This window comes from Macaca thibetana, chromosome 7 (genome assembly GCF_024542745.1).
Source record: "Macaca thibetana thibetana isolate TM-01 chromosome 7, ASM2454274v1, whole genome shotgun sequence".
NCBI lineage: Eukaryota > Metazoa > Chordata > Mammalia > Primates > Cercopithecidae > Macaca > Macaca thibetana.
In genome coordinates, this window is record NC_065584.1 from 99,763,735 (window position 1) to 99,775,965 (window position 12,231).

General features: G+C 42.8%; 1 protein-coding gene across 1 annotated transcript in view; it reads left to right on the forward strand.

The window, feature by feature from the left end:
* IQGAP1 (IQ motif containing GTPase activating protein 1) overlaps window positions 1–12,231 on the forward strand; it is a 209,616-nt gene that overhangs the window by 173,850 nt on the left and 23,535 nt on the right. The window contains exons 20-27 of the mRNA XM_050798029.1: window positions 3,618–3,788; window positions 4,499–4,582; window positions 4,680–4,751; window positions 4,854–4,923; window positions 5,280–5,488; window positions 7,436–7,591; window positions 7,840–8,003; window positions 8,433–8,657. Coding sequence (XP_050653986.1) covers window positions 3,618–3,788; window positions 4,499–4,582; window positions 4,680–4,751; window positions 4,854–4,923; window positions 5,280–5,488; window positions 7,436–7,591; window positions 7,840–8,003; window positions 8,433–8,657 — 1,151 coding nt within the window. The remainder of the gene's footprint in view (window positions 1–3,617; window positions 3,789–4,498; window positions 4,583–4,679; window positions 4,752–4,853; window positions 4,924–5,279; window positions 5,489–7,435; window positions 7,592–7,839; window positions 8,004–8,432; window positions 8,658–12,231) is intronic.

Below are 12,231 nucleotides of genomic sequence, written 5' to 3' on the forward strand. Positions count from 1 at the left end.
CCTAGAGAAAAAGGACAATAAAATATTTTCAAAAGGTCATTGACTTCCCTTTGTCAATATTTCCCAAATCCTGTGTGGAACAAGTCAAAAATACACCTGTGGAAAAAGTGAAATAGTTCCTTTATTCAGGAGTTACCATCAGATGATTTCTACCTTGTGGTTAAAGTTCTCTTTATATGGTGGGTTACAGTGTCTTACCTTTCCAGTGTTTCATTTTCATTGCTAATGATTTCACAGGTGATGAAATTTGAATTCACTGAACTCTGTTCTGGGCATTAAGAAGATAGAAATAGGTATCAGAGAGTCTCTACCTCCCAGTATTTCACAGTGTTGTGAAAACAGCAGACACAAAACCGAGTACTGTAATGTAAGGCAGAGAGAAGTGGTGCTCTAATAACAGCACAATAAGGGAAGTCTTAAGGGAAATTTTAATTTTGTCCTGGAGTAACATAGCATAGATAATATTTTAGCAGCTGAGAAAAAAAGAAAAGGCTGTTCTAGACAGAAAGGGAAAGTTAAGGATGAGCTTGCTGAAATTATAAAAAGAAAGTAGGAAAGAAAATAGAAAAGGAAAAAGCACAGAGTACTGAAAGGATATGGACCCCTGAGGGAGAGATGAATGGTGTATTACCTGGCACATGGTAGGTGTGGCAGGACAAGAGGCCCAGATTGAAGCTTGAGGGCCTAATATGCTGTGCTAGGGAATTCAGGGTACAACTTCTAGCAGAGTGATTTTTAACTCTTGTTAGGTCAGGGACACCTTTGAGAATCTTATTAACCTCCACAGAAACACTCATGTTTGAATAGTGTTTTGCATATATGGACCTAAGAATTTAAACGGGAAGGGATGCTACCTCATTTTCAGCATGTGACCTGACCTTTTACCTCCCCTGCCAACAATAGTGGCCTTCACATATAGATTCTCCCACTCTGTACTCCCCACTCTCTGTACTTTCAGCTTACTTGGATTTTCACTGATTCCTTCTTCATTTTCTCTCCAGAGGAAACAGCTATCCTTTCTAAAGCTCATTATTTATCTTACTGCTTGATTTCATCCTCTCCCAGTTCCTTGCAGACCTTATACTTTTCATGCTCTTCCTCCAGTGTTTGTCAGGATTTAATGTCTGTCTGAATCACCTGGGATCTTGTTAAAATGAAGGCTCTGATTCTAGTGTGAGTTCTGAGAAAATCTACATTTCTGACAAGCTGCCAGGTGATGTTGATGCTGCTGGCCCAAGGACTGTATTTTAAGTAGCAGCCTACATACGTAGGCATCTTTATTTCCCACATCTTTGAAAAAATAATAATACAAACATTTTTTAAAGCCCATGGAATTTCCCTGAACTGGGCTCACCTACATTCATACTCTTGCTAAGGGCCTTGATCTGGCCTCACCTACATTCATACTCTTGCTAAGGGCCTTGAAAGTTAGTCTACTCGTCACTAATTCACTGTCTGTTAGCATCCACTTCTTAGCTCACAGCAGTGTGGTTTCCTGTCCAGCTTTTACTTAGTAAAACTCTTATTTTAGAATTCATCAATAACCTTTTAATTGGCAAATTCAGTTCTGAGCACTCATCGTATATGACTTGTCAAAAGTCTCTTCCTCAAACCCTTAATTCCTTTGGCTTCTCCCATACAATTCTCTTCTGATTTTCCTACTTCTGAATGTTCCTTCTTAATCTCTCTTGCTACCTTCCTTTCTCTACCTCTGCTTGAATTATATGAAGATTCCATTGGCCCTCTTCTCTTCGTCTACGCATTCTTTCTGAGTGATCTCTTTCAAGCCTGTGGCTCCAGCCCTTAATCCTGTGCTTGTGACTCCTAAATCTGTACTTCCAGACATTAGCACTTTTCCCCACCACCAGGTTTTTGCCCTTCCTTTTGCAGTCCAGAAGTCCAGCAGACACCTCAAACACAGTTAAATAGGAAAAAACCAGAGGCTGCAATAGTGTGTAAGGTTGTATTTTTATCTCACGTGAAATGATTCTGCAGTTCAGCAGTCCAGGGAAAATGTGGCTCCATGGTGTCATCTGTCCCAGGATCCTCCATCTTTGTGCTCTGTCATGTGGCTTCCATTCTCGAGGTCACCTTGTTACCTATAGTGACTGCTTGGAGCTTTGACCATCAAGTTAGCAGTCCAAGCAGGAAGTAGGAAGAAGGGGAAGGAAAGCGAAAAAGGTGTGCTGCCAGCTGTCTCTCTCAAGGAGCTTTCTCAAAGGTCTTGCCGTACTACTGCTGTTCACAGCGCATGACCTCTCTCTACCTCATGGAGTTTTTTGTTTTTTGTTTTTTGTTTTTGGAGACGGAGTTTCGCTCTTGCTGCCCAGGCTGGAGTGCAATGGCGTGATCTCGGCTCACCACAACCTCCGCCTCCCGAGTTCAAGCAATTCTGTGTCACCCTCCTGAGTAGCTGGGATTACAGGCATGCACCACCATGCCCGGCTAATTTTTGTATTTTTAGTAGAGACGGGGTTTCTCCATGTTGGCCAGGCTGGTCTCCAACTCCTGACCTCAGGTGATCCACCCACCTCAGCCTCCCAAAGTACTGGGATTATAGGCGTGAGCCACCGCGCCTGACCACTCGTGGAGTCTTTTAAGTGCGTACAGTGTTGCCCAGAAAAAAAGAAAAAAAAAAAAAAATCAAGGCTCTGTTACCAAGGAGAAAGGAGAAGGTGGATATTGGATAGGTAACCAGATGTTCCTAACCACTCTCACTCCTGCTGTCCTTGTTGAAGCCCAGGCCATCTCTCACTTGGATCGCAATAGCAGCATTGTAATTCACCCCCTTGGTTGAAGTCTCACCTCACTCTAATCTGTCAGCTACTTTCCTAACAGTATTGTTTTTCTAAAAATAATCTCCACCCTGGACAATATAATGAGGACTCATCTCTTCAAAAAATGTTTTTTAAAAAATTAAAATTAGCCAAGTGTGCTGGTACGCTTGTAGCCCCAGCTACTCAGGAGGTGAGCTGGGAGGATTGCTTGAACCCAGGAATTTGAGGCTGCAGCAAGCTGAGATTGCACCACTGCACTCCAGCCTAGGTGACAGAACGAAACCTTGTCTCTAAAATAAATAATAAACATCTGATTGTTTTATTCCTTTGCTTGACAGAGTTTTCTGGTTCTCCAGTATCTTTAGTAACAATCCAAACCCTCTAGGCTACTTTTCAAGACCATTTGCAATCTGCCTGGGGAAGCAATTTTCAGTCCTCACCTCTGGTCTCTCCTGCATTGTAACATTCTAGGGGTCCCTTGATATTTGGCACACAGCCCTGTTCGGTGCCTGTCACTCTTTTCTTGTCTGCAGTGACCCCAGATCAGCCAGCACAGTGCCCAGCCTAGTCAGTGTTGGATAGATGGATAAGTGAGATGACATATGAAGCAAAAGAAGATTAAGTTTTTGTTTATGATGTTTTCTAGGTGGGAGGAGGTGTGTGAGAACAACCTGGTTCTGAAAAACAGACTTGAGGGCTTTGTTCATGTCGCGTAGCTAATGATACAGTATAGACTTAGGAAGCAGGAGTGTTAGCTTGTGTGCTGTGGATGATACTTTGAGAAAACCTGCATCCATTCTTGCCTGTAAATGTCTTTGAATGTAACCACTGCTTTTTCAGAGTTCTATCTCTGGGGTGACTGCTGCATATAACCGAGAACAGCTGTGGCTGGCTAACGAAGGCCTGATCACCAGGCTGCAGGCTCGCTGCCGTGGATACTTAGTTCGACAGGAATTCCGATCCAGGATGAATTTCCTGAAGAAACAAATCCCTGCCATCACCTGCATTCAGGTATTTCAGAACCTATCACACAGACAGCAAGCGGGCATCTAGAGCAGGGGTAATAAACGGTCAGCTGTCACCATTGACTGTCTGAGTGTGATTTTTGAGTTCTGGACTCTTAGTCTTCTCTTTTCTTTGACAGGTACCTCCTCTTTACTACCATATAACCATAGTGTGCCTACAGGTGTTTAATGGTGGCACAGTGGCAGTTCTTGGGTACCTCTTCCTCTCTTCTTCTAAGACTATACCTTTCTGTAAGATTTGAACCCTGAGGAAAACAACTGTGGTTTTGCTTCAATGATAAGGCGGAACAATGTCCTAGAAAGAATTCTGAGTTAGGAATGATGGTTGCACTGCTACCAGACAGTGGTGAATCTCCAAGTTTGTGTCCCCATCTGTAAAAGGGGAATACCCCATTGTATCTTATCTTCCTCACTTGATTTGTTGGAAGAAGCCAGTAAATGAATCTGTATGGCTGCACTATAAAAGGTGTGCAGGGCTGTGCTGACGTTGGGGAAGTAGAATGTAGCCATCGTGTTCTTCCAGTGGAGGGATGGCCCATGCCCTTGTTCCCCTGTCACTGTTGGAAGTGGTCCTTCCTAAAACTTCATCATGAAATTGTACTTGGATCATATATCAAGATGAAAGGTTTTTTTTTTTTTTAACTTCCACTGATGCTTGGGAAGTAATATGTCCTCTGTAACATTTGATTGTTTCAGTCGCAGTGGAGAGGGTACAAGCAGAAGAAGGCATATCAAGATCGGTTAGCTTACCTGCGTTCCCACAAAGACGAAGTTGTAAAGGTATGGTAGCCTGAGCAGGGTTTCTCCGTGAGGGGTGCAGGTATAACACATGTTGAGATGAAGGACTCTTCTAATTTTCAGGATCCCTTTTCCATAGATTCAGTCCCTGGCAAGGATGCACCAGGCTAGAAAGCGCTATCGAGATCGCCTGCAGTACTTCCGGGACCATGTAAGCACCCTTGGATCATACAGGCCATTAGGAGCTGCTTTGCCATATTTTTGGTAGACAGATGAACAGAGGAATTTCTTCTTCTTCTTTTTTGTTCCTTAGATAAATGACATTATCAAAATCCAGGCTTTTATTCGGGCAAACAAAGCTCGGGATGACTACAAGACTCTCAGTGAGTAACTGGCTCCGCGTGAAGAGTTGAGGCAGTGGCTTGGAGCCACCAAGTTCAGGGTATTCTCCACAGACCTCTTTTACTGTCCTGAAGGCAAGGCTTGGGGGAGAGGGTGTGACCTGTGACATAAGTCCCTTTGCTAACATGTGGCTAGGTATCTGGTTGGCTTGTTGCATTAACCTTTATCATAACATAGCAATAGCCTGACACAGAAGACTGCATCTGATAGTTGTCTTGGCACATCTCAAAATTAAATGTGTGTGAATAGAACTACTTTTTCAAGACAGTGCTATTTCCTGAGACATAGTACTTTTTCTGGTAACTCCATTCTTTGTCTGATGCATACTTTCTGTCAGTCAATGCTGAGGATCCTCCTATGATTGTGGTCCGAAAATTTGTCCACCTGCTGGACCAAAGTGACCAGGATTTTCAGGAGGAGCTTGACCTTATGAAGATGCGGGAAGAGGTTATCACCCTCATTCGTTCTAACCAGCAGCTGGAGAATGACCTCAATCTCATGGATATCAAAATTGGACTGCTAGTGAAAAATAAGATTACATTGCAGGTATGGCCCAGTGCCAGCGGGGTCTTGGAACACTTCATCCTGCTTTGTAACCCTTGCATTTCCCTTTCTGACTGGTGGGGAGGGTGGAGGCTGACCACCTTCTCAGTTACTGCCATAAGCCTTTTTTTTTTTTTTTTTTTTTTTTTTGACCAAATCTCACTCTGTTGCCCAGGTTGTACTGTGATGTGGTCTCAGCTTACTGCAACCTCTGCCTCCCAGGTTCAAGCGATTCTCCTCCCTCAGCCTCCTAAGTAGCTGGGATTATAGGCATGTGACACTACACCTGGCTAATGTTTTTTGTTTTTTGCTTTTTGGCTTTTTTTTTTTTTTTTTTTTTTTTGAGACTGAGTTTCCCTCTTGTCGCTCAGGGTGGAGTGCAATGGTGTGATCTCGGCTCACTGCAACCTCTGCCTTACAGGTTCAGTGATTCTCCTGCCTCAGCCTCCCAAGTAACTGGGATTACAGGCACATACCACTACACCCTGCTAATTTTTGTATTTTTAGTGAAGGCAGCGTTTCGCCATGTTGGCCAGGCTGGTCTTGAAGTCCTGACCTCGGGTGATCCACCTGCCTCAGCTTCCCAAAGTGCTGGAATTACAGGTGTGAGCCACGGCACCCAGCTTTTTTGCATTTTTAGTAGAGACGAGGGTTTCACCATGTTGGCCAGGCTGGTCTCGAACTCCTGGCCTCAAGTGATTGATCCACCCACCTTGGCCTCCCAAAGTGCTGTGATTACAGGCTGAGCTGCTGTGCCCGGCCATCATAACCTTTTTAAAAAGTTGTATAAGACAGATCAGGCATGATGGCTTACACCTATAATCCCAGCACTTTGGGAGGCCGAGGAGGGCGGATCACTTGAAGCCAGGAGTTTGAGACCAGCCAGGCCAACATGGTAAAACCCTGTCTCTACTAAAAATATAAAAAATTAGCTGGACATGGTAGTACATGCCTGTAATTTCAGCTACTCAGGAGGCTGAGGTGGAAGAATCACTTGAACCTGGGAGGCAGAGGTTGCAGTGAGCCAAGATTGCACCACTGCACTCCAGACTGGGTGACAGAGTGAAACTCTGTCTCAAAAAAAAAAAAAAATTATTTAAGACATAAAGCAATTTAATAGACAAAATTTAGATAGAGAAAAGAAGATAAATGTCTTCCCCTAATTTCACCTACCCCAGTCATTTTGTATCTTACGTTCTTACTTCATATTAAAGGATAAGACTCTTTCGCTATGATAAGTAGTCAAAATTTTTTTTTTTTGAAACAGAGTTTCCCTCTGTACCCCAGGCTGGAGTGCAGTGGCATGATCATGAGTCACTGCAACCTCGACCTCCTAGGCTCAAGTGATTCTCCCACTTCAGCCTCTCAAGTAGCTAGGACAACAGGTGCACACCACCACGCCTGGCAAATTATATTTTTATAAGAGGTAGGGTCTCTTTGTGTTGTCCAGGCTGGTCTCAAAACTCCTGGGCTCAAGTGATCCTCCTGCTTCAGCCTCCCAAAGTGCTGGGATTACAGGTGTGAGCCACTGCACCCAGCCGTATTATTTTTAACAGTAGCATAATAGATTTTTAGAAAATAATACTATAATTTACCTCTTTTTCCCCTAGTATTTGACATTTAGGTTGTTTTCCAAGCATTTATTATAAATAACATTGCAATTATTGTTTCAGTATATATGTAGCTATTATTTTTATAATAGATTGCTAGAAGTTGGTTTCCCAATTCAGTGGACATTCTTGTGGCTCAGGTTCTTTGTTGGAACATAGGAATGGATTTGATTGGTATACTGAAAACAGGATAAAGTGTAGTGATTTTAAAATATTCGGTGGGAATCTGCCAGTGCAGTAGACCTTCATGTGAGTTTGCACGTGCTACAAAACCTTTCCTCAATGCCCAGAGGTTCATCTTTGAAGGCTTTCTGATCTATGTATTGATTTTTGTTTACAGGATGTGGTTTCCCACAGTAAAAAACTTACCAAAAAAAATAAGGAACAGTTGTCTGATATGATGATGATAAATAAACAGAAGGGAGGTCTCAAGGCTTTGAGCAAGGAGAAGAGAGAGAAGTTGGAAGCTTACCAGCACCTGTTTTATTTATTGCAAGTAAGTGGCTCCTGGAATCAGTGTTATAAAAATTTAGTGAATTTGTTTTTCCACAAGAAAGCCTTACCCATTGATCTCTCTGGAAATACTTTTGAATTCCACTGAGGGGTGAGTGACGGGCACTGTAATATGTTAATTTATTAATTTTTTTCTCATATATATTCTAGTCCTTCAATTTTAAATAATTGAATATACCTTGCCAGCCTTTATATTACCTACAGATGACTTATCCCTTGGTTTTATTTCAGACCAATCCCACCTATCTGGCCAAGCTAATTTTTCAGATGCCCCAGAACAAGTCCACCAAGTTCATGGACTCTGTAATCTTCACACTCTACAACTACGCATCCAACCAGCGAGAAGAGTACCTGCTCCTGCGGCTCTTTAAGACAGCGCTTCAAGAGGAAATCAAGTATGAACAGATTTCTTAAGGGCATAGGCCCCTTCCCACTAACACAGGGGCTCCCAGTTTGAGATTCATGCCTTCCTGATCTTTTCTTGATCTCGATTAATTTATGAAAAATACTCTAAAGAAGCATCTAATTTTTAAATAACTGATATAAAATCTTGCTGCTTCTAGGGAAGGGATAAGTTAATTTTAGGAACATTCTGTATTAAGGTATAATTTCAAAAAGTGATCTGAACAGGAAGATTTCACATTTTTATCTAGTAGCGAACTTAATCATGACCATGATTGAGTGTACAGCTGCAGGAATGTTCTGTGAGTGCCGGGGAGTGTTTCAAGAGAAACCGTTTCAGGGAGATAGATCTTTAAGCAGGACGGATCTTTTAAGTTGATGGATTCTGTGACAAGTTTAAATTTTTATCTGATGTTTTATAGGTCGAAGGTAGATCAGATTCAAGAGATTGTCACAGGAAATCCTACGGTTATTAAAATGGTTGTAAGTTTCAACCGTGGTGCGCGTGGCCAGAATGCCCTGAGACAGATCTTGGCCCCAGTCGTGAAGGAAATTATGGATGACAAATCTCTCAACATCAAAACTGACCCTGTGGATATTTACAAATCTTGGGTTAATCAGATGGAGTCTCAGACAGGAGAGGCAAGGTATGTTAACCATAATAACACTTTTCTTTCATGTTGTTATTTTCTTTCCTGCTTTTTTCCCCTCTCTTTATTTATAAACTAATATTAGTTCAAATAATTTTTCTTTTCTTTCTTTCTTTTTTTTTTTGAGACAGAGTTTCACTCTTGTCGCCCAGGCTGGAGTGCAGTGGCACAATCTCGGCTCACTGCAGCCTCCACCTCCTGGGTCTAAGCAATTCTCATGCCCCAGCCTCCCGAGTAACTGGGATTACAGTCACGTGCTACCACCCCTGTCTACTTTTTGTATTTTTAGTAGAGAAAGGGTTTCGCCATGTTGGCCAGACTGGTCTCGAACTTCTGATCTCAAGCAATCTATCTGCCTCGGCCTCCCAAAGTGCTGGGATTACAGCCGTGAGCCACCACACCCAGCCTGAAATAGTTTTTCTTTAGAAAACTCTGCTGTATAAGTTGTTGACCTGGTAATAAACTCACTTATTTAGCAAATATTTATTGAGTACTTACTGTGTGCCAGGCATTGTGTTAGAGATGTGTACAGTAATGCAATAATGAGTGAAACAGACATGCTCCCTGCCCTCTCTTCATAGTTCATTGGGTGGAAGAGACACCAACCAGATACATAAAAATAAAAGCATAATTAAACATTGAGGAAAGTTTTATGAAGTAGGGTTCTGTAATGGAGACTTTATAAGAGGGAACTAACATAAGGTGGTTAGGGAAAGCCTATCCCAGAAGATAAAATTTCATTTAGCTGAGGTCCAAAGGCTAAGATGAACCCAGCCTTACTAAGAGCTAGGTGCAGTGTTCATGTCTAAACACTCTAAGGTGGAGGGTGTAGGACTTAAAAGGACCTGGCATAACTAGGGATGTGGTTGAATGAGAAGGTTCATATAGATTGGGTGAGATCACTGTGTTTCAATAAAGGAAAAAGAAAATGGTGTGGGGTGAGCTGCCCTGAAATATCAAGAGTTGGGCTAATTAAATTAACATATTACAGGAGATAACTGAGCTAGGGCCATAGCATAACCACCAACATTAATTGATCTAAAGCAAAAGTGTGCCAATCAAATATGGGTAATGCTGGGGAAAGGGAGTTCAGAATGCCAAAATGTTTCTGGTTTTATTCATCTTGGGTGAGGACCCAGAGGGGTGGGAAATGGAGGTGTGAGCAGCGTGGTCTGTTGTGGTTTCTTCTTGTTGTTGTGGAGTAGGGTTAGATCATGCATGAAGCTCTCTGGGCACAGGCGGAGTAGCAGCTCTCCACACCATTGTTATTCAAAGTGTGGTTTGCACACCAGTAATGGAAAATCAGCTGTGCACACTATTTAGTTCAACTGATACTTTTTTTTCATAGCAAGATTTTCTTAATGACGGAAGCAATGTATTGATTTATATTCTGACTCATTCTCTTTATCTTGTCTTTGATCAGTTTGTAGACTGGCACTGGTCCACACTTTGAATAACACCATTCTACATCATTCTACTTTCCATTTACCTGGTTGCCAGGCAAACAGGGAGGTGTACCCTGGGTGGAGAACAGAACATTCTGCTGACTCCTTGAAAGGGCTTATCTTGCCAGGCGTGGTGGCTCACGCCTGTAATCCCAACACTTTGGGAGGCTGAGGCAGGAGGATTGCTTGAGCTCAGGAGTTTGAGACCAGCCTGGGCAACATAGGAATACCTTGTCCCTACTTAAAAAAAAAAAAAATTAGCTGGGCATGGTTGTGCACACCTGTAGTTCGACCTATTCCAAAGGCTGAGGCAGGAGGATCGGTTGAGCATGGGAGGTTGAGGCTGCAGTGTGCCTTGATGGCACCACTGCACTCCATCCTAGGTTCACAAAAAAAGAAAGGGCTTATCCTTATTAGGAATCATTTGGCATCTGATTGGTTCTCAGTACCATGTAGGTCTGTTATCAGGACTCAGATCATTGCAAAGGTCTTTTTAACTTTTTTGCCTGCATACCTGAGGCCTGCACATCCAGGAATGTGGTCAGCCAAGTGCAATACTTGTCTGGGAAGTTTTGCCTGCAACCCAGGGCATTCCTTACCGATAGCCCCATATACACCGGCTCAGGGCTTCTCAGTTATTTCCTCTGACAGTCCATGAGTCAGTCATTTTTAGATCCAAAGCCTGCTGAACATTTCAGGATTGGTTTTCTTGTGGGTACCTATGGGAAACTGGTCTTATTTTGCCTTTCATAAAATGGAAATTGAGCCAGTCATGGTGGCATGCACTGGTAGTCCCAGTTGCTCAGGAGGCCAAGACAGGAGGATTGCTTGAGCCCAGGAGTTTGAGTGCTGCCTGGGCGACACAGACCCCATATCTTAAAAAAAAAAGGAAATTGATTTGAACTCTTTTTAAGATACCAGTGACTATGAGGTGTGGTGATGTGGTGGGGATCTGTCCTGCAGGTAAGCGTCACAGGTCCCTTAGCTTTCTTCTTTTACTTCAGCCACAATACATGTAGCAAACTGGAATCTTGTCACCTCTTGGGAATGTTCTTTCCTAAAAATCTCAGAAAGTTAATATCCTGTTCTATCACCAATGTTTTTTAGCGTATTGATTCCCTTGCTGGTTACTACTTTTGAAAATCATATAAATAATATATATAATCTTTATTGTAAGTTCCATGTATTTATTTATTTCTCATAGAATGTTTCTGTTGATTTTTGCAGAATTCTTGTATTCATAGCCTACCTATTTTAAATTAGCCATGCTGTGACAAATGAAGAAGGGTATTCCTATCTACTTGTATTTTTCTTTTGTTGTTGTTGAGACAGAGTCTCGCTTTGTTGCTCAGGCTGGAGTGCAATGGTGTGATCTTGGCTCACCACAACCTCTGCCTCCCGGGTTCAAGTGATTCTCCTGCCTCAGCCTCCTGAGTAGCTGGGATTACAGGCATGCATGCGCCTCCATGCCCGGCTAATTTTTATATTTATAGTAGAGATGGAGTTTCTCCATGTTGGCCAGACTGGTCTCAAACTCCTGACCTCAGGTGATCTACCCACCTCCGCCTCCCAAAGTGTTGGGATCACAGGCATGAGCCACCACACCTGGCCTCTGCTTGTATTTTCTAAGGCTGCCATAACACATCACCTCAAATTTGGTGGCTTAAAACAACCAAAATTCATTGTCTCACAATTGTGGAGGCCAGAAATCTGAAACCATTATCATGAAGTCGAGGTGCTGGAAGAGCCATACTCCCTGCAGAGGCTCTAGTGGAAACTGTTTCTTGACTCTTACAGCTTGTGGTGACTGTTGACATCCCTCAACTTGTGGCTGTGTGGTTCCAGCCTCTGCCTTTGTGGTCGCATTGCCTTCTCTTCCCCTTCTGTGTGTACCAAAGCTCTCTCTGCCTCTTTTTTTTTTTTTTTTTTTTTTTTTTTTTTTTTTTTTTTTTGAGACAAGGTCTTGCTCAAGCAATCCTCCCACCTCAACCTTCCTAGTAGCTGGGAATGCTAGTGTGTGCTGCTGTTCCTGGCGTAGCGCTCCTATCTTTGAAGACCTCCCTCTGGTTTCTAGCAAAGTCCAGATTTGTCAGTATCATATACAGGGTCTGCCATGGCCTGCTCCC